Source organism: Gossypium arboreum, chromosome 8, assembly GCF_025698485.1.
Source record: "Gossypium arboreum isolate Shixiya-1 chromosome 8, ASM2569848v2, whole genome shotgun sequence".
Classification (NCBI taxonomy): domain Eukaryota; kingdom Viridiplantae; phylum Streptophyta; class Magnoliopsida; order Malvales; family Malvaceae; genus Gossypium; species Gossypium arboreum.
Window position 1 is genome coordinate 141,340,257 of NC_069077.1, and position 22,529 is coordinate 141,362,785.

Sequence of the window (22,529 nt, forward strand, 5' to 3'; positions counted from 1 at the left end):
ATAAAGGTGCCTCTATCGTATTTTTACCTTAAATTTTGTTATTAATTTTTATATCATATATAAATCGTAAATTTAGTCATTATACTTTATTTTAGTTAAATTCAGCCCGTATATTTTTTAAATTAATTATTTTTAATCTTAATAATTGTCAAAATTTGAAATTTAAATTCTGATAATTTAATATCAAATTAACCTACCACAAATTAAAGTACGAGGATTAAAGGTATAGTGAAGGGCTTTACGACGTCGTTTAACCTCAATTGTTTATTACACTTTATTGTAAATACTTTTATTATCTTGTAAGTAAGAAATTTCATTTGATTAAGAGAGGTTAGTTAAATTAAAGTTTATATTAAATTTAATCATTAATTCTCACTAAGTTTTATCTTTTAATTATTTTCTAAAACTAAATAAATTTATTTATTAATAAATAAAAAATAGTTAAAGGTTTTCTCTTAAATTTGACTGGATATTAAAATTTTAATATATCATTCCGTATTTAATTTTGATATATTTTCTTGATCCGATATGAATATATTAAAATTTTCTTTTATTTTTAATTATTAGAGTAATGAAAATAGTTCTTATATGTAAAGACGATATATTAAGATGGAGTAAGATTTAACTTTTACAATCAAGTAAAGAAATGTGATTATGTGGGGTGTGTCTCGTATTCTCGGCTGAATAGATGGCGACGTTATGATGAGAAGTTTCCCAACGTTATGACAATTGACGACGTCGTACAACTCGAATGGAAACGTTACAATGTGGCAAAGTGTTCCCCACATAAATTGAGTTTCTTCTCCCAGTTAAACTTTGATTACTCCAATGATATTTTACTATAATTAGACCTCTAATCTTAGCTTATACAAAGGGGTCTTGTATATCTATTTTGCGAGCCAAATTAAGGAGGCAATTAAAAATGTAGTACTACAAGGCTTTTCTTTTGGAGGCGACAAGATATAATCGCAGATGAGTTTTGATGAGAATTTTTGTGGAAACTATGGAGAAAATTTTGTACTCCTTTTGAGAGAACTCTATGAGAGTTAGGGTTTTGTTTTCAAGTTTGCTCTACGAGAGTTAGTGCCTTGTACTCAGGGTTTTGGATAATATTTGTTTAGTACATTTAGGTTTATCTTCTCCATATTGTACCATCATTTGTTTACCCATTTAATAAAAAGTCAAAGTCTCATTTACCTATGGTTTTTATCTTATTCGAAGGAGTTTTCCACTTAAAACTTGTGTTCGATCTTCTTTCCATTTTCTATTTCATTGTTTATACGAGTCAATCCCCAACAAAAAATGATGCAGTCTAGATGTTTTTACAATGAATGCATAAATTTATTCGTGTGAAAAGTTTGTAGTTTTATTCATGCAAAAATTACGAGTTTAGTAAAATAGATTGTTATCTTTATGGGATCATGATGTGAGATAAATGAGGTCGAATTAAAACTACATTGAACTCATTATATGTAATTACATGTATAGATTAAATTCCAAACAATTAAAGCTCTTATCTTTCACTACCATCATTCGGGATAAAATAAAATCGCACACTAAATTAATTTTCATTTTCAAAATCATTAAACACATTCTATATATATATATATATATATATATAAATTTATTAGGTTGATTGGAACAATAGAGTTACAACATACAAAATGGATAAATAAATAAATAAAGGAAAGAAAATAACTTTAAAGGAAAATGCATTTACAAGACTGTTTTCCTTTAGATTTTTTACCACGCTTGGTGGTGGAGTTCACATGTGATGTTGCCTTCTCTCTCCTTCTGTTAAATAAAATAAAATAAAATAAAATGAATATTGGATTCAAATATTCAATTTGGTCCACTTTGATTTGTTCATAAAAAAATCAATGGTTTAAATCTGTTCAATTTAAACTCAAAATTTAAAATAATTTGAAATTACTTTAACTTATGGTAACTTGAATTAGTTGTCATCTGTATTGCATTAATTTAAACTTGAATAAATTTAGACCGAAAATAACTTAAAGAAAGTAGTTTAATAAAATTTAAAACTCAAATCGACCCAATCCAAATTAATTTAGAATCAAAATAAATTGAAATTTTATAAATATTTTATAAATATTTGAAGGAAAATAAAATATTTTTATTTTGATTTCTAAATATGAAATTATATGCTTTTATTGATAGGGACACTAGTGGGTATGGTAGGATTCCAACTTTAAAATATAGTCCTTCCATTTAGGGTGTGGAATATATTTGAAGAGTCCATTTTAAATGAAAATGTCCTATTTATATATTCTATTCTATATTCTTTGAAAAAATTAAATATCTTCTATGGTCTTAATCTGTATTTTTCTTTCAAAAAAATATTTTTGAAATATTTTAATACCATATTTAAGTTGCAAAATGATTCGATGAATTTTCTTTAATAAAATAATAAAGATAATTATATTGTACCAAAAATATTTATAATTATAAAGCCTTTTTTATCTTTTTCTGAAATAAATCTAGAAATTTATTGTATATAATTTTATTATTTTAGTCAAAGTTTTATTTTGTTTTTAAATATGATATTTTACACTCAGAGTAAAAGTGTATCATAATTTAATTATATTTAAGATTTTAATTGAGTTAATTTCTTATATATTGATATAGTTAAAAAATGAGTAAAAATTATAATTTTTATTATAAAGGTATGTATGTCATACAATAATTTTATCTTTTAAAATTAATAGCTTAAACTATAATTTCAAAAATTATTAGAATAGACGAGTGGTTAACTTTAAATGCAGGTTTGATTCTTAGTGTTAATAAGACTTTTGACACGATACTTAAAATTACTTATAATCCCACTCCAACTCATAATAAAGAAGATAATGCATCTCAGTGCACTCCAACCCATGTCCTATTATATTAGCGGCAATTTAAAATTTTTAAAATAAAAGAAAAATATAATGATGCAATTTGATATAATATGATTTGTTTTTCATTTTGTCTTTTAATTTTATATATGCAAAAAAAATTGTGCAATCGGAGAAAAAATGTTAAGGTGTATCATGCCATTACATGTTAAAAAAAAAAAATTACATATCAATTAATTTGGCGAATTAGAATTATAATTATTTTTGAAATATACATTTTAACCTATTTGAATTGTGTTTATTGGGGAGGAAAAGAATTTGAAAGAGAAATATTTAGCAAAACTTTTACATAGAAAAATATTACTACTTTAAAAACATTCATAATTTTATCTAATTAAGTACTTGAACTTACAATTAAATACTTAAACTTAGTTTCTTTGTTCAAATTTATACTTGAACCAGGCTTTTATTTAATTATACAAATTAGTATTTATTTAAATCAATTTGAACCATGAAGCCAAATTCATATACCGATTTGAACTGAAAAACCAACTCAAGTACCTAATCGAACAAAAAAAGGTTCAAATACTAAATTAAACCTTGAGACCAAGTTTAAATACCTAATTGAAAAAAAAAAGTTCAGGTACCATAATGTATATTTACCCTTATTGTTTTTTAAAAAGGTTTAAAGCTTTGATTTCTTCCCGTTGAAGTCGAAGGTTGGAATTTGGATTATTTGAAGTTCAAATCATTGAGGCTCAAATCATCATTTTGTGTTTCAAACCACGTAAACTAGAGCCTTAGGTAAACGAAAGGAAGACGCAGAAGAGAAAATATGAAACTGAACAACTGCCGGAATATCGGATGGATAAATACGAGAAAGAAACACTTGCAAAAGATGATTGAGCCTTAACTCTATTGATATAATTGTTGTTGCAATAAGTAAAAAGACTAGGATTCGAGTGCCATTCGGAAAAGACAAATCAGACAAACCATTGAAAATAAAGTACTTTTAAATTTTTAAACTTAAACTCTACTGATATCATTATTGATATCATTGTTGTTGTTGCTACAATTAAAAAGACGTGAATTCGAGTCTCATTCGAAAAGGCAAATCAGACAAACCATTGAAAATAAAGCACTTTTAAAATTTTAAAATATAGTAAAATTAGTCACCCATATGCAAAAAAAAAAAAAACATTGGTTGCAAATTGTTCTAAAGGTTTCAAAGGAGCCAAGAATAGAAAGCAAAAAAAAACAAAAACCAAATATAAGAAAAATAAAAACCCAGACTACTAAAAAGGAAAAAACAGAGCAAACAAGCCGGTCGACGAAATAATGCAAACGATAAACGAACGACCCAAGAACCAATTACGAGATTGAAATCTTTGCAGACTTATCTACTCTGTTCTTTTTTTTTTTTTTTGGTTGGAGAGATCCTTACTTGGCCATCATGACTTTGACGAATTCGTCGTAGTTGATCTGGCCGTCACCATCAACATCGGCTTCACGGATCATCTCATCGACTTCCTCATCGGTAAGCTTCTCGCCAAGATTTGTCATAACGTGACGAAGCTCGGCAGCAGATATGAAACCGTTCTGATCCTTATCGAACACCCTGAAAGCTTCTTTAAGTTCCTCCTCAGAATCGGTATCTTTCATTTTCCTTGCCATAAGGTTGAGAAATTCAGGGAAATCGATGGTCCCATTTCCGTCAGCGTCAACTTCATTAATCATATCTTGGAGTTCTGCCTCAGTAGGGTTCTGTCCGAGTGACCGCATTACAGTACCCAGTTCCTTGGTAGTAATGCAACCTATATAGCGAGTATTGGAAACAAATGAAGGAAATAAGACTATGGTTTCAGCTATGAAACAATAAAAGCAGACACAAATGCATAGCCGAACAAGTACGGATGCGGATCGTAACATTTTTCCAATGTGCAAAAACGACACGGATATGGAGGCAGAAATGTAATTGATCAAATTTATAGAGCAAAACATCGAGAATTCAAAGTTTAACAACTGATGGATCAACTAACACATGTAACAAAGTATATTGATTTATAGAAATCAACTGATTCAAGAGCCTTCAAATATTTAACTACCAAGTACCATGTTTGGGATTATAGATCAAAAGAAATTTGCTAGAGGTTCAATCCAACGAACTCAAGTACAGAATCCAAAGAAGCTTAGCTAATGAGATTAAACATTCACATAAAAGAACTGCAACCTTCAATCATGATTAAATCAAAAATCAAATCTCAAACATAAAACTATGGAGCAAATCAATAAACGAAATAGCGATCTAGTTAAGTCTCTTTAGCATCAAAGATAAGTCATAAATGCAATCAACATCACGACCGAGAAAGGTCAACGAGAACGAAAATGAAAGGGAAAAAAATACAGCGATAAGCCATCAAAAGCAAGAAAATACATAAAAGAAGATCAATCAAGATCATAAATTCATAATTCGCAATCCTAGATCCGTCACACCACTCAAATCACGAAAGAAAACGATCGCAAAATTCAAAAATTAAACAAAAAAAAAGCATAAAAAACGAAAAATAACACTCAGATCCGCAAACCAGAGCTGAACCAAACGAAGAACATTATTCCAGCATAATTTTTAAAAAAATCAAGAACAAAATAAAAGTGAGGAAAGAGAGAGATGAAGGAAGGGACCATCGCCATCCTTGTCAAAGAGGCTAAAGGCCTCCTTGAACTCAGAGATCTGCTCATCGGTAAGCTGGTCCGCCATTTTCTTTTTTCTTCTTCTCCTTCTTCACTTACGCTTCTTTTTTGTTTTTTGTTTTTTTTTTCCTCAGGAAAATGAGGTGTTTAGGGAGAGAAAAGATCGCGTAGAAAAATGATGAGAAAGAGTGTGATGCATTGAATATGGAAAATATAGAAAAGGGTAGTAAGTGTATATAAAGGCCCAAAGTTGGGCCCAATACAGTAAGGCATCTGATTCTCTCTCATTCGCTGGCAAATGTTTACTTACTTTTCCTTTTTGGTAAAATTTAAGAAAGGTCCTTGTGGTATACATTTTGGTGGATTAGTCCCTATATTTTAATTTGACCAATTTTAATTGGATTATTATATTATTTGGCACATGAGTTTAGCTTCAAAATTGAATTTAATACCCAGCCAAAGAAATGTGACCTAGTGAATATTTGACTCGATGTAATGTATATCTAATTTTCTATTCCTTTATGCGATTTGGATGGTCTCAAGGGGGATCATCACCTCTCCTCTAATCTCGATAATCCGTACATTCCTTATCAATGTATGGGTAGCGATCTCTTGAACACATGTTTAGGTTTGGCCTTAATGATAAAATAAAATGAAGCACCTAACAACGTATCTTCATAGATTAATAACTACGAGATCTCTCCTTTTATTTTGGGGTATGGAGGGATTGTACCATTCGAGCTTCTTTTTTTTCATTCTTTTTTCGAAGGTTCGAAGAAAGATACAATCAATAGGATTTTCTTAATGCTCCCTTCTCAAAAAGAAGAATGTGTAATTCTTTTTCCTTTCCATGGGGATCAAGAGATTGGATCTAACCGTACTTATATACCAATCTGAACATTTAAACCAAACTTAGTTGGTTAATTGGAACAAAAAAAAAAAAAACCTCAAGTATCAATTTGAGAAAATTCATGTGTCAATTTAAATATTGAAGTCAAACTCAAATACTTAGTATACCATATTAGCCTCTTTCTTCTTTTTTTTTTTAAATTTCTTTACTTTTGAAAATATGTATTTTCACTCTAAACAATTTTTTTGTGAACTCCGTCAAATAAATAGTTGTGAGTTATTTTTTAAATATAGTTTGGATATCCTTATGTATATATATATATATATATATATAAAGTTTCGAGTTTAGTATATATATAATAGTTATAATTTTAGTTTAGGATATATTTTTTTAAAATATGGTTTCGATCCTCATTTTGGATATAAAATAGTTTTAAAATTTATGATCAATATTTATCTCTTAATGGACAGACCTACAGAATGCAGAGAATTAATTATTGGGTTTGTTGGATGATTTGAAACCTAAGGAAATAGGCAAAGAATATAAAGAAGTAACACATGTGCACAATTTAGCATCTAAATATTCTCCAATTTGTGAAGTTTCTAGACAATTAGAGAAGAACAACGCTACCATAGAATATTTGATGAAAGGAAATCTTAGCACTTTTCAACTTAGAAATGCCAAAAGTAATTAAAGATAAAGTTTTTAATATAAATTATTTAGTTTATATAAATGGAATAATTGATACTTTTAGTTGTTTTTATTGTATTGGATGAAAATATTATGTAATATATTCTTTTAAGAAATTATGATGAAGTTGTATAAATGTGTTTTCGATAAATTTATTTTTGGGTTAATATATATAAAGATATCAAATATTTGGTAATTTATATCTATTTAGTATTTAAATTGTTTTTTTACCTAACCGGTAACTAAATTTGGAAATTATAAGTCAACTTAGTGTTTTTTAAGCACCTGACTAATAGTTTTAAAATACGTTGATTTGGTGTTGATATGACACTGACGACCAATAGTAATGGTTGTATGTCATCATGCTATTGGTTATTAGTGCAACGCCAACTTATTCTAACGTTATTAGTCAAGCACCTAAAAGAAAGTACTAAGTTGACTTAGGGCCACTTTGAATGTACATTATCTTTGATGCGGTGTGTTTAGTTTTTTTTTCTTTTGCTTTACGCTATAATATTTAATCTCACTGCTGTTATTTTTTTACACTAACCGTAGATAAATGCACCATTTATCCAAATGGGCCCTTACAGTCTCCAAATTTAGGTACCAGTTAAGTCGAAAAAAATATTTAAGTACCAAATAAGTATAAATTACCAAATCCAAATACCTCTACATATATTAACCCTTGTTTCTTTACCGAATTTTTTAACTATAATTAAATATTTTTCAATTAATTTATTCTCGTATCGTTATTCCGACTTTCGAACTCGACTGAATTTCACTCCACCTTAATCTCCTCATTGATGTCCTCTCTTATGTACACTGTATTAACAAAAGGAACCAAAGAAAGGAAAAACACGTTGCGAAGCATTTTTGATAAAGGAGTTCTATAACGGATAAGGAATAATAGCTGACAAAAGATAGCATGAATTTAAGAATAATTTAATTAATTAATTCCCTTTATACCCAATAATTTTATGTCAAAATATGCGGTCAAATTTTTCATAAAGTTTTGAAATGTAAATTAAATATTCTTATTTTCTTATTAAATTTTAAATTCAATCATTCTGTTTAGTCAAATTTAATGTTGAACAACATATGCCACAATAATATATATTTAATACAGTTAAAAGATTTATTTTTTCGATTCACTCTTAATTTTATTGATATGGGTATTATTGCTAATATAAAAGGATATGGGTTCGAGTGCGCTGAAACGTACTATCCTCTTATTTATAGGTTGGGAAGGAACTATTGATAATTTTAGACATTATGTCAAAATGAGCAGATATGATCAAAAGTTATAATAAGATTTTTCAAATTAAAATTCAGTTTGAATTTCAATTTTGGGCTTTTAGATTTGGAAATCTTGGAATAGAATATTACTACAATTATTCGATTTATGCCTATTGATATAGTCTTTAATATTATTTAAGTCTAAATTCTGATCAAACAATAATTGATGAATTCATTAAATTAAATTCGTTATTTCTAAATACGATGCAACAAACATGTTATCATAAGTGTAATGCTATATCGTTTGTTATTTTCTTATATTAATTGCAAAATAAATCGTTAATGGATTAATGATTGTCATTTGTGTTAAGACTAAATTTTAAATTTTAAAAGTATATCGTCTAACAATGATCCAATTGGAGAATATGGACTAAATCTATAACCGTACATATAGTATAAAACTAATAATTGAATTTAACTAATGAATTTAACCGCTATTATTTTGACAAATACTAAAATTGACTAATTCAAAAGTATATAAACTAAAATTGATCAAATCAAAGTATATAAACTAAAATCTATAACTGTCATAAATTATTACTTTTAATTCATTTAAGCATATCTTTCGAGAAGGTAACAAAAATACTTACGTGTTAGTCTAACTTGAAAGTAACTTTCAACATATCTATCCTTGATCTAATATATATTGTAATAATTTTTAAAGAGAAATGATAGTACGAAATAATGACAGCATGTCATCTTATATTTATTTCTAATTATTTAATGATATTTAAATAAATTTTTTTATATAATCAATATATAATTTTAATAAATTTTTTTTAATCTGAACTTCAAACTTCAATTTAAACCTTGAATTCTAAATCAAAAGATCAAATTCAAGATTTAGGTATAAAGTTGAATATTTGACTTCAAGGTTCAGATTTAGATTGGGGTTAATTAATTATACTCGTTCTTCATAGACCTAAAAACATTTTTAACATAAACAGCAATTACCACAACCGATAAAACAGCCAAAACAATTTTTCTCGAACGAGTCAGTCCCTTAGCCGCCGTTTCAATCCCCGTTCTAGGAGGAACTTGTTGTTCAACGGCATCTTTTCGTTTCATTGAAGTATCAATATCATCATCACCTGCGTGTGGCTTTAGATCCGCCGTGGGAGGAGGTTGCTGAACGGCGTCGTTTTGTTTAAATGCGGCATCAGCATAACCTGCAGGTGGTGGAGCCGCCATCGACGGTGGAGCTTCTGGATCTGGATCTGGAGATGTTTTTGCTTGTTGACTTTGATCGGCTTGGATGGTGGATTTGGGGAATTTAACGCGGAGCATGCCGTCATTGAAATTAGCTCTGACTTTGGATAAATCACAGTTTGATGGTAATGAGAATTCTTTAGAAAATCGGCTGATTTTGTTGCCACCGACTGAACGTTCTCCATATATTCTCAACAATCCTCCACTTGTTATGTGAACTTTAACTTGCTCCTTCTTAAACCCTGTTCAATGAGAAAAAAAATTTCCTCTTGATAAATTTAACTTTTTTGGATTGAATTTCTTTTAATAATATTTTTATAGTTTTTGATCATAACTATTATTTTTAAGACAATATTCAAAATTATCTATAGTCTTTTTTTAACCCATAAATATGATGATGGCACACTCGAATCTATGTCTTCTTGCGTTAACAACAATATTCATACCAATCGAGTTAAGGCTCAATCGGCTGAAATTAATTTTTTTTAAATGTACATTTTGTTTGAAATGAAGCTTTTTAGGATTGCTTTTTTATTCAATGAAACTATCAATTCGTCATTCCATTTAGTCCAATCAGTTTAATTAAATAAATTATTAAAAATAATATTATTAAAAATTGATTTAACCAGTTCAATCATCGATTTAACAGATTTTTTAGCTTGGTTGAATCAATTCATACTAATTCTCGATTCAACCGATCTAAAATCTTTCTCTAGCCTATTGCCCCAACTAGTTTCCAGTCTAACCCTAGTTTAGATAACCATGACAAAATGATTCCATTTAAAATAACTATGAAGTAAAATCAAATTAATACAAAAGTAAACAGATGACGAATTAGAATATAATCGAGCATAATTAAACTATAGTAACTACATATAATGGGACTCGAGAGTCATACATAATAATTATATATGGTGGGACTTGAACTTGAATATTTAAAGACTCAAAGTCTCAACCTACGCTAATGATGTTAATGCCTCATCGGTAAATCCATTTCTTTTAAAAGTATGGTTTTTGTGGAATGTTTCGGGATTAGGTTAAATTAAGCTATTAGTTCCTGTGTTAAGCATATATAATTTTTGTGAAATTCATTAAGTTATGTTATTTTCAAAATCTAGCTTAAGGATTAACTACAATTATTTGTGTGAAGACTGAATTTTTAATTTTCTAAAAAGTATAGGTAATTGAATAATCCAATTGAAAAATATGGATCAAATCTACAACTACAACTATAAGCATAATGTAAGACTAGTAATTGAATCTAATCAAACAGTTTTATTGCTATTATTTTGGTCAATACTAAAATTTTAAAAATTAGAAAGTACATAAAAAAACATTTTAAATAATAAAAAGTAATTATTTTTGGAAAATATATGTAATAATAAGAGTAAAAATACTGTGGGGCCCTTATACTAGGTGTCAAATTATATTTTGTCCCTTCTGCTAAAAAATAGGCAAATTAGTCCCTGTACATTAAATCAAACTACAAATAGGTCTTTCTTGTTAAAAATTTTATCCATTTCCATTGTTAAAAATTAGCACGACTAATAGAATAACCAAACAATGACCCGTGGTGTGCCATGTGTATCTCATACTGTCGTACATGAATAAAATTTTAACAATAAAAATGAATGAAATTATTAATAAAAATATCAATTTCAATGGCAGAAACAAGAGGCAAGTAAGAGCCCTGGTCACCCTTAGAATTGAAAATTCCCCCTATCAATTATCAAACTAAAAATTAATATAAGGAAAATTACATTTTAGCCCCTAACAAATAAAAAATAAATTCTATTTAATCCTTTAAAAAATTATAAAATCATAAATTTATATTTTACATCTCAAAATTTATAATTCAATATTACCCCCAAAAAATTTCTACATTTGCCCCTGATTAATTTATTATTTAATCTAACGAACAAGAAGAAATTAATTTATCCATTTTTCAATTAAGAGATAGTATACAATACAACTCCTAATAAAAACCTCTCTACTATACTTTTATCATAATAATAACAATAAAACTAAATAAATCATGAAAAATTGGGAAAAGAAACAAGACCTGGTAGATATGCAATTAAGGTGTCGTCTGCAACCTCACGAACCCAATCAGTCGGCACCTGAAACTCTTCGAACACAACATTTGGCTTCGAGTCCATGATGTCTTATTATTATTCAATTTAATCCCTTTGGGTTTTAAATCTATTTTTTAAAATCAATATCTTATAAAAATCTATATTTTTGTTGGTTGTTATATATACACACAAAACAATCAGACAGGAGATTTCTTCATCTTTTGTTTTCTTTCAATAGAATTATTCTTTATTTTTCTTGTTTCTTTAATTTTATCCTAATAATATACTTTTTTATTGGGCAATTATTTCTTCAAAGGTTGGGAAATAAGATTCTATTCGTTTCGTTGGCATTTCCATCCCTTGATGTATGAGAAGCAACTTCTACTTGTGATTTTGGGGAAGGCAAAAAGTTGTTTTAGGGGAGTTAAAATAGATTAATTAAAAATTTAGGGGTTAAAAGTGTAATTTTATTATTATACTAATATATAATTTTATAAAATTTTAAGAGGCTAAATGATAAATCTATCATTTTTTAGGGACACCAATGCCACTGCATCACCTCACTTGCCTTCACATAATGCTTGTGACTCGTGGATTTTGACCCAAATTTGAAATTTTGATTTGTTGAACTAGGACTTCAATTATAGTAACTAGATTTGATAATAAAATGTCAACAATGTAAACTCGAATTTAAATAGAATTGAAATCAAAACGAGTTAAATCAAGAATGGTTAAAAACTAAAATGGTAGCTTAAAAAGATCTAGATATAGAAATGTCTAGAACCCAAAATGATTTGAACTTTTAATGACCCGAGCCTAATCCAAATGGTATGAACCCAAAATGATTTGGACTAAAAATTATCCAAACACAAAATTGACTTGAACTAAAAATCAACTTGAACGATAGCAACCCAAAATAATAATATTTCAAAAAATAAATTCGAATTTCGCATCAATACAAAATAATAATATAATAAAAGCACCAACTTCATATAATAACAAAATCAGATTTTTCAATACAAGCTAATATATTTTTCAAACCTTACACCATGATTTCCTTCCCTTAATTATATAAACCCGTAATCTTATGCACCTCCATCATTTGGATTAATCTCCTTACAAAATTTAGGAATAGAGTCGACATCTATATATAAATTCCTCTTCCATGAACAATAAGGAGGATTTGGATTTCTACTACAGATATGGTTATATGTAATCAATTGGAAAGTTCTCTTTGCATTTTTTTTACGATGACCTTTACAAATTCTTCTATTAAGATCTCATACCATTTTCTTCTTTTTCTTTTGTTAGAAGATACCATCAACCATAGACTATCCAACCTAATTTTATGTTCGATGTATATAAATGTTTCTCTAATATGACAATATTTTTGAATTTCTCACCTGAAACCAATATAATATGACCAAATTAACTCTTGCATAATGATGTTCACAACAATTATGTGGGCAACAATATAATCGTTCATATAATTTCTTAATTTTTTTACCAAAATGTTAACAACCTCCCATTGTTGTTTAGTTCTTATCTTTTTCATAGTTTGAATAATCGTGACCATTTTTCTCTGCACAAAACATGTATAAAGCATTGTATTAATATGTACCTTAACCTTAAACCATACAACCATTTCAAACCAATCATATTTCATAAATTCAAACCTTGCTATCTAAATTCTCATAATGTCATTTTATTTTATTCGTAAACTATAAAACCATAATATAATTGCGTTATAAAGTTTTATTAACTTTTTTCTTGGAACTTGCCTATTCTAACTTCGATCACAAGAAAAGAAAAAAAAAGCCCTTAGTTTCACCAATTAATACAATGATAACCCATTAATTAAGTATAAAGTTTATAATTTTTTTGCCAATTGAGTCTTAGCTCGAATGACATGAGTATTGTTGTCAATGAAGGAGGATGTGGATTCGAATGCGCTAAAGCACATTATCCTCTTATTTATGAGTTGGGGAGGGATTATAAGTAATTTTATGTATTATCTTAAAAGGATTAGATATGATTCAGAACTTATAAAAATATGATTCCTCCTCCTCTAGGTAAAATTATCTTAACTCTATTAATTTCCTCTCCTTTTGTCCTTCTCTTCACTCTCAATTTTTTTTCACCATAACACTCGGATTTTTCTTTTTCACTTTAATGCAAAATCTTCTCTACCCCTTTACACAAATATGACATGCCACGAGAATCACAAATCGACATGTCAGTTACTGATTTGGAAATCTCGAAATTTTCTATCCATTTCAGACATACTAGATGCAACATTTTAAAACCTAACTCATCAATTTGCCATATTAATTTATAGTTTTCACGCACCTCTCATATTATTTTGACAAGAAAATTATATTATTCCAATAATTAATTAATTATTTTTATTTTCTCGAAAAAAAAAAACTCAATAAACACAATTTTATGGTTAGAGAAAAAATTGACACGTAAAAATAGGATTGGTGAGTGCACCAAAACGGCCCAAGCCGCCATTGTACCCTACCCAAACCCTCAAACATCCATTTTAAGGTAAAAAGGCAGAGGGAAATAATCTCGACTGAGAGAAAGCGAGAGTTCAATTAATTCGATTTTTTTAAGAGGTGAGGGAAAAAAATGGAAGATTCATCATCAAAGTCGTTCTTGAGAAAGCAATGGAATGAATACAAAGAATTCTGGGCCGATCGATTTCCGTTCACTAATGTCTATTCAAGATACATCGGCCGTGAACAGTCCCTTCCTTCATGGTCTGAATCCGATGTTAACGAGTTCATCGCTTCTGATCCGGTGCATGGACCCATCGTAAATCATTTCCTCCCCTTCTCTGTTAATTTTTGTGTTTTTTTTATGGGTTTTCTGTACTGGGTTTCTTTGTTTAGTTCATATTTCTTTTTTCGTGTTACAGTTCCTTTAATTCAAGTTTAGGTTTTTTCATCTATTTTAATAGTTTTTACTGGTACCCTATGCGATTTTATTTTCGTGTCGAATTAGTTTATTTTTCCTACTGTTTTTTCGCATTGGGTTTCTTTGATTTAGTTTAGATTGTAGCAAAATTAGTCCTTTTTTACTGCTTCCTTTTTCGTTTTTGATTGTTTTTTCCTGTTGGTTTTTAGTGTTTAATTCTGGTTTAGGGTTGATTTGATTAAATTTAATTGCTAATATATTAGGTTTGAATTTTTATTATTTTTAATTCAGGGACCAAATGATGTATTAAGCATATTGGGAGAAATTCAAATTTTATTATTGTTTTGACTGTTCTTGTTCTTGTTGAATGGTTTTATCATCATGGGAGTTTATATATTAGAACTAATGGGTTTTTCCTAATTTGCGAAGCTTGTAAATTTCATTATTTCGATATGAACACAGTATTACCCTTTGTGATTTTATCTTATTTATCTTAAGATGTTGAATCTTGAAACTAATAGTGAAAATGGGAGTTTTTTGTTAATTGATTTTAAAGTTTATTAGGGGGATTTAGAGGTTATTGTTAAAATATTGAATATTATCTCCATAAGGTATAACCATATGCCGGTTATTGTTTCAGTTGAAGACTGCCAGGGAAGCAGCAAACATCGCCTTATACGGAAGTGCAATCGGAGCTATCACAACTGCAGGTTTTGCCTGGAAATACTCGAAGAGTTTACATGGTAGTATACTGCTTATTCTCTTTGTTTGCATATGTGTTTTTGTTTCATAACGATGAAATTGTCGAAATCTGGTTTGGTCTGAATATCAAAGTCTCGGTTCCTTTAATAGTTAGGGGAGTGTGTCATAATTAAGCTGGTATGAGATAAAAGTACCATGGAGGCCCTTGTGGTAGAAGTTGGATTGCATTTTGCCCTCTCTACTCAAAAAATGAACAAATTAGTCCATGTACGCTAGATCAAAAGGCAAATTGGTCTTTGTGTTAAACATTTCATCCATTTCTACTTTTAAAACTGGTACTTGTACATCAGCATGAGTTACACGTGGCATGTCGCATGTCATTGTTTTGTTATTTTGTCAGTCACACCAGTTTTAACAATACAAATGGATGAAATTTTTAAAAGAAAGGACCAATTTGTTCTTTGATCTAACATACAGGAACTAATTTGCCCTCTTTTAGTAGAAGGAGCAAAAAGCAATCTGGCTACTAGAGGCCTCCATGGTACTTTTACTACTGATATGAATATATTACAGTACAAGGAATTCAGTTATGCTTCCCGATAGGTAGTCAAGGAAGTTCATAAGGCAACGGTAAGTGCCCAACCGTTTTACCATTCACAATGATTCGTGATCCCCAGTGTTGTCAATGGCGTAAGGCACAAAAAAAAAGTGCAATATATGCACGTGTCTATATGTGCTTATTATAAGCTTTAAGACATATAATAAACTCTGAAGTGTGGTCTACTTTATCTACGTAATATGCATTTTTTTTACTAGTCAATATGCATGATTTCCTTATGGTCCATGTTTATAGTTGAACACTCAAATATCGAGACTAGTACTAGGATGAATAAAGGTAGATTTCCAACGAAAAAGTGAAAATAAAAGAATGAAGGAGAATTTCAATCAGGTGGGCCTTTTTTTTATGCCTATTGCCTTACAGGTAAGCACATGTTGGTTCACCAGTCATGTGCCTGATCGAATAGGCCTCACCCGGAAGGGTCTGAGGCACTTCTGTTATCTAGTGTTAATGTGCTGGCCTTGACAGCACTCATGATCTCTCGTGTTTTCAGTATTCTCCACGTTAACTGAATCTCTTTAGTTTGTTGTATGTTTTTGTGTGTCTTCTTGGCCTATCTGGAGACAAGGGGAAGTTATTTTAAGCTTCTCAACATGGATTTTCTGGAGACAAGAACACGAAACAAAATAACTTTTAGGTTGCAAGTTTTCTGCTGTTATAAGTTGGTAATAGAACTTAGTTCGACTAATGTCATAATACAAATGGAAGTTACTTTAGGCTTTCTCAACCCTTATTTTTCTGTTAGGTGCTGGACTGTCTTTCGTAGGAGGAGCCGTTTTTGGTTGGACATTTGGACAAGAAATCGCAAATCACGCTTATCAACTCTACAGGTTGGACACAATGGCTGCACAAGCCAAATTTATGGATTGGTGGGAAAACAAGTGCCGGAGGTGATCTTTAAAAAGAACTTTTTGTGATGTCGAAAGCAGCACCTGGACTCGCTTTCCATTTGGTTAAATAATGGCGGCATGTCGAAAACATAACGTTTGGTCCAATGCTTTGGCTTTTGTTATAAACTTTCGCATCTGAGTTTGAAGGATTTGGAGTTTACTTTTTTTGCCCTTTTGGAAGCAACTTGATGGAACCAGTTGTTTACATTACAGTGCTTTGAATAAAGTTGATGCAGTTCTATCATTGTTTGCAATGTTTTCAAGCTTTCATTTGTGTCCATTTTGATAAGGCAATTATTGAAAATAGTTTCAGTATTCTTGGCAGGTCACCATTTGTTTATTTCTTTGCCATACGGCAAGCACTAATCAATTAAATTTCATTCATAACTTTGTATGAAAAATAATTGTCAAATTCAGAGATAAAAGTATAAAAGATATTGTCAAATTCAGATCATAGTTCAAAATGTTATAATCTTTTGTAAAAGCTCATTCAAGTATTCAGAATTTGTCATTATCTTCAACAGTATGGAGCAACTAACAGTAAAGGGCTTATAAATTATAAAATAAACAGTCAAAATTATACATTTACATAAACCTGCTGATTCCCTAACTTCTGAATAATTATAACTTTATTTACTTTTATTCAGCATCTTTTTATTCTGAATAAGTTCCCAGTCACCAACTGTTTCTATTCCATGTATTCGGAATACATCCTTCAAAAACATATCTGAAAAGAAAAAGGAAACATTTGGTTCATTAAGAATCACAGATGCAACATCAAGAAACAATCACCTATGTTATTTAGACTCGAGTGCAGATGTCGGATAAAATATATATGTTCGAAAACATATATACAACAACGAAATACCGTATTTCTTGAAAGGTCATGTCTCAATTCGGAAGGGAAGGGGTAAATTGACAAAAAAAAAAAACTTTTTAATTACCTCTCTGGAAATTGGGGCATAGTTAAACAAACCAATTTGCCAATAAATCCTTTATATGAGACAACAATACAAAGCAAAGCATCTTTGTATGATAAGACTAAGAGATCAAAATCAAATAACCATATATGAAATACTAAATATTTAAGAGTATATATTATAAGAGAAAATAAGGTAAAAGAACCATGAAAGCCCTGTACTAGAAGTCGGCGTGCATTTTGCCCCCTCTACTAGAAAAAAATAGCAAATTAGTCATTCCATGTTAAATCCAGAATCAAATCGGTTCTTTCTATTAGAAACTGACATGACTGACAAAATAACCTAAAAATGACAAGTGACATGTCATGTGTATCTTATGTTGACGTACAATGACCAACTTTTAATAGTAAAAATGGATAGAATTTTTAACATAAAGACCAATTTGCTATGTGATTTAATGTACAGGGACAAATTTACCCATTTTTTGAGTATAGGAGCCAAAATGCAACATAACTCCTAGTACAGGAGCCTCCATAATACTTCTACTTTTACAGAGAAAATGATAAGCACATGAACCAATATCATAGCAATTGTCAATTTCTAGCATCTTTAGATAGAAAGGTATACCACATAAAAGATCAATCTATATGCAAATATTGAAATCTAAAGCAAAATTTCAACACCTTATTTGGAAGCTGAACTTGAAGCACGTGAAGCTTCGGCACTGATGTCGGGCAAAGGAGCTTCTTCACTCGTGTCTGATATCTGACAGCGATTTGGTTCCTGATTAGAACTGTTCTCCAAACTAGTTGTTACGGTAGGAGGGTTGGTTCCATTGTCTCGGGTTTCTAGACGTTCCATCATGCGAGAGACTGTTGCAATGCCGGCATTAACCTCTCTCCTTACTTCGGAACCAATATCTGCCATGGAAGTGTTGCGAGAGAAGAATCTCTCCTTCCACCCCCTCGTACTCCTCGAAATTGACTCTTTGTATCTAAAAAGAATGCGCATTTATAATAAATCATGCAAAGAAAAAAAAAATTCAAAATATCATCACACTAGTTAAAACCTTGAATGTCCCCGTATGACAGATACCTCGTTGAAACGGCATTGAACCGTGACTTTAGCGACTCGGAAAATGATTGGAATTCTGAAGGCCCGGCGCTATCTTGACTATTAGGCGACGTCCTGTAAAATAGAAGATGTTATTGTAATAAAGAAGGTAAAAATATCATAGAGACCCTTGTACTAGGTATCATATTGCATTTTGCTTCTTTACCCAAAAAAGGGCAACTTAATCCCTATACATTGGATCAAAGAGCAAACTGGTCATTTCTGCTAAAACTTTCATCCATTTCTATTACAAGTGACGTGTCACATGTACTTCATGCCGACGTACAAGAACCAGTTTTTAATAGTAGAAGTGAATGAAATTTTTAACAAGATGACAAATTTACTCTTTGATTTAACAAATAGGGACTAATTTGCCCTTTTTTTGAGTAGAGGGGGCAAAATTCAATGTGAATCCTAGTACAAGGGCCTCCATGATACTTTTGCCAAAAAAAAGGCTGAAAATGTGTTCTAACTGCCTAATAAACGAAAAAGCAAGGAGAATCGAGTTAGAGAATAGCAAGTACCTAGTGTTCGAGGAATTCCCTCGATCATTGACCAAAAGAATGCTGGAGCTAGATGCCGAGGCAGGCTGCTGATCGGCTTGGACAGAGGGTAGAGTAATTGATGCCGGAGATTCTTCCCCAGCTGTTCTTGCAGGAAAAGAGGGTGATCCAACGGTGATCGGAGAGGCCGGTTCTCCTTCACTTTGAGTTGGAGATAATGAAGATATGGGACCAGTCGAGGAGGGTTCATCATTCGAATGAGAAAAGACCAAGTACTGTGGACGACGACCTTGAGCTGATGACCTATTCCTCAGAGCTTCCCTTCTCGAAATATGGTGTGCTCGCCCCATTGCAGCAGCAGCAGCCAAGTGCTGAATTATGCGCTCCTCGAGCTCAGCATCATTGACCCCGACCGGCAACTGCAATTAAAACCAACCCTCTATGAGAATGGTTAGGGTTCGATTCAATTTATCGATCATAAAATGATGATGCTAAGAAATACAAACATGCTGTAGTTCAAAATCCCCCAGAGTTGGATGACGAAATATGGTTGCATTTCTAGAGGGATTGAACCTAAAACTCCTTTCCCGTTCCACAGCCTCGAGCAGTTCCTGGCTGCCAAAGCAAAGAGAAAATCATTCGCATGTAATATACATGGAAAAAATAAATCTCAAACATTAATAAATCGATGAAATACCGACCTGGTAGGATCTTTCAGGCTAATTGGCTGCCAACACATGGGGCATTGAGAACTCCTTTGACACCTGCAAGATCAAAATAGTAAAACAACATATCCCAGATTTAAAAGTCAGGTAGATTCAGGTATTTTACTTGATAATACTTTTAGGAGTCAGATTGCATTTTGGCCCTTTTAAAAAAATGTATAGCTTTATCCCTATACGTTAGATCAAAGAGTAAACTGGTTCTTTCTGTCAAAAATTCCATCCCGTTAAAAACTGGTATGGTTGACAATAACCAAACAATTACACATAGTATACCATTTGCACCTTATATTGACGTACAAGAACCAGTTTTTAACGGTAAAAAATGATGAAATGTTTAATATAATGATCAGTTTGGGCTTTGATTTAACATACAGGAGCTAATTTGCCCATTTTTTGAATCGAGGGGGCAAAATGCAATTTGACACCTAGTACAAAGACCTTCATGGTACTTTTACCGCAGATAGGGCCACCTTCAAGCTCGAAAACATACAATTCAGCCATTTACTATTCACATATGCTGATAAGAATTACATCACGAAACTAGGATAAAATGAGAATGGATTATACTACCATTCAAGAATGCAAGATTCAGGTATTTTACTCAGTAATAACCCAAGTCATGTCCCCGACTGGTTTATAACAAAAAGCAAATAGGGCCATATTCAAGCTAGAAAACATACAATTCAGCCATTGACTATTCATGAAACTAAAATAAAACGGGAACAGATTATACTACCATTCAAGAATGCATTGAAGATGGAACTCGTGCTTGCAGCCAGTCACCTGTAAGTCTCGAAAACAAACAAAGATCAAAGAAATGTACATTCAAATATCGAATAAACGAGAATAGTTATTCTAAAGATCTGTATACCGTGGATGGATCACTTTCACAGAATGCTTCTAGACATATACTACAAGCATCATCACAAGCATCCTGGATTCCACCTTCAACAAAAGCGGCGGCTGAGGTTAAATGCGCCTCGGATTTGGTATCTTCCATCACCTATAAAGGCCAAAAACACCAAAGCATATAATTTTTCAATCTCAATTCCCAATTTTCTATAATTGAAAATATATATAAAATTAAACTAAAACATGCTTTTGAGGACAAAAATGGAACCAAACGATTCATTATATACAATCAACACTCAATATACATACATCACACTGATCAACTCAATTTTAACAAAAAAAGATAATAAATTAAGCCTTAAAAAACTTTAAAATTAAAAAAAAAGACTTCATTAAATTCATAATAGAGGTAAAAATAATCCATAAAAATTTAAAAGAACAAACTTTTCCCCCATAAATTGTTAAACTTTACCTTCATTTTCTCATCAAACAAACACCAAAAAGAAATCCAGAAAGCAAAATCAAAGAAACAACCAGAATTTACTTTACCTCCATTTTTTTCACCAAACAAACACCAAAAAGAAACCCAGAAAATTAAATCAAAGAAATACCCAGAATTTACTTTACCTCTCCAAGCAGAAAAAACAACCCAGCAGATCGATTAATAAAATAAGGAGCTAAAAGAGTATAGATTTGGGCAAAGTGGAAGACTTTGAATTTGGGGCTTTTTTTTTCTTTAGTGAATTTTTTTTTCTTTTTGGAAGAATGGATGAAAGTGATGACTTTTTGATTAATTTTAATGAAGAGTGTGGGGTTTAAGATATGGGGTAAGTGAAAAAGAAAAAGGTTTTATTAGTGAATTACTCTTAAATTACATCTTAATTTCTAAATTAGTCCTTAAAGTAAATGGTATATAACCAATATTTTTGAAATCAGACTGATGGTTGAATAGGTCAAAGTACTGACTTTCGGTTTGATTGGTTCAATTGATTTATCCTGTTGATTTGATTTTATTAAATAAATTATTAAAAAATATTATAAAAATTGAAATATATTAAATAGAGAAAATTGGTTCAATCATCAGTTCAACTGATATTTTAGCTTGGTTCCAACGGTTCACTCTAAATTCGATTCAACCCTTTATCCAATTTGATAAATCAATCGATTTTCAATTCAACCAATCAATTTAGTCCGATTCTAATAACCCTGTATCTAGTCCATCAATTTAGTCCCAAAAAATAACACCATCCATTAAAAAGTGATATTTTATTAGATGCAGTACATTTTGTTTTAGTAAAATAAGTTTTTTTTTTAGAAATTTTGGTAAAATGAGATAAATTTGATATCTTAGGTCTATTTTTTACCAAAAATAACTTCAAGGACTAATATCAAAATTAGGATACAGTTAAGGGGTTAATTTATAATAAAACCAATAAGAAAAAAACAAAGCTGGGTCGGGTCCTGTGGAGTCTGTGATACGAAGCGTGGCAGCTTGAGTGTAATATTTTTGACCATTCGTTTTTTATCATTTATTTTTTAAAGTTTTTTAAGAATTAATCATTGTAATATAAATATAATCAAAATAAGTGAAATTAATTTTTTAATTTTAATATTATTAAA

General features: G+C 30.4%; 4 protein-coding genes across 5 annotated transcripts; 1 reads left to right on the forward strand and 3 right to left on the reverse strand.

Moving 5' to 3' along the window:
- Window positions 1-1,565: 1,565 nt before the first annotated feature.
- LOC108469890 (calmodulin) lies at window positions 1,566-5,749 on the reverse strand. Its single transcript, XM_017770992.2, has 3 exons — window positions 5,535-5,749; window positions 4,297-4,666; window positions 1,566-1,794 (listed from the first exon to the last, which is right to left on the reverse strand). Exons 1-3 carry the CDS (start codon window positions 5,608-5,610, stop codon window positions 1,701-1,703), a joined length of 540 nt encoding a protein of 179 aa, XP_017626481.2. The 5' UTR covers window positions 5,611-5,749; the 3' UTR covers window positions 1,566-1,700.
- A 3,517-nt stretch (window positions 5,750-9,266) lies between these two features.
- Window positions 9,267-11,834, reverse strand: LOC108469889 (uncharacterized). Its single transcript, XM_017770991.2, has 2 exons — window positions 11,651-11,834; window positions 9,267-9,830 (listed from the first exon to the last, which is right to left on the reverse strand). Exons 1-2 carry the CDS (start codon window positions 11,745-11,747, stop codon window positions 9,277-9,279), a joined length of 651 nt encoding a protein of 216 aa, XP_017626480.1. The 5' UTR covers window positions 11,748-11,834; the 3' UTR covers window positions 9,267-9,276.
- Window positions 11,835-14,151: 2,317 nt separating this feature from the next.
- Window positions 14,152-17,040, forward strand: LOC108469799 (succinate dehydrogenase subunit 6, mitochondrial). The gene is made up of 3 exons (XM_017770843.2): window positions 14,152-14,483; window positions 15,226-15,328; window positions 16,652-17,040. The coding sequence occupies exons 1-3, from the start codon at window positions 14,298-14,300 to the stop codon at window positions 16,798-16,800; spliced, it is 438 nt and encodes a 145-aa protein (XP_017626332.1). The 5' UTR covers window positions 14,152-14,297; the 3' UTR covers window positions 16,801-17,040.
- Window positions 17,041-17,241: 201 nt separating this feature from the next.
- LOC108469798 (E3 ubiquitin-protein ligase RHF2A-like) lies at window positions 17,242-21,728 on the reverse strand. 2 transcript variants are annotated; one of them, XM_017770842.2, is made up of 9 exons: window positions 21,537-21,728; window positions 20,929-21,060; window positions 20,794-20,840; window positions 20,034-20,096; window positions 19,839-19,947; window positions 19,354-19,751; window positions 18,812-18,904; window positions 18,400-18,710; window positions 17,242-17,523 (listed from the first exon to the last, which is right to left on the reverse strand). In XM_017770842.2, exons 2-8 carry the CDS (start codon window positions 21,055-21,057, stop codon window positions 18,401-18,403), a joined length of 1,149 nt encoding a protein of 382 aa, XP_017626331.1. In that variant the 5' UTR covers window positions 21,058-21,060; window positions 21,537-21,728; the 3' UTR covers window positions 17,242-17,523; window position 18,400. The 2 variants fall into 2 exon arrangements, with proteins under 2 accessions (XP_017626331.1, XP_052887672.1); XM_053031712.1 differs by having other exon boundaries at window positions 21,459-21,549.
- Between the last annotated feature and the right edge of the window lie 801 nt (window positions 21,729-22,529).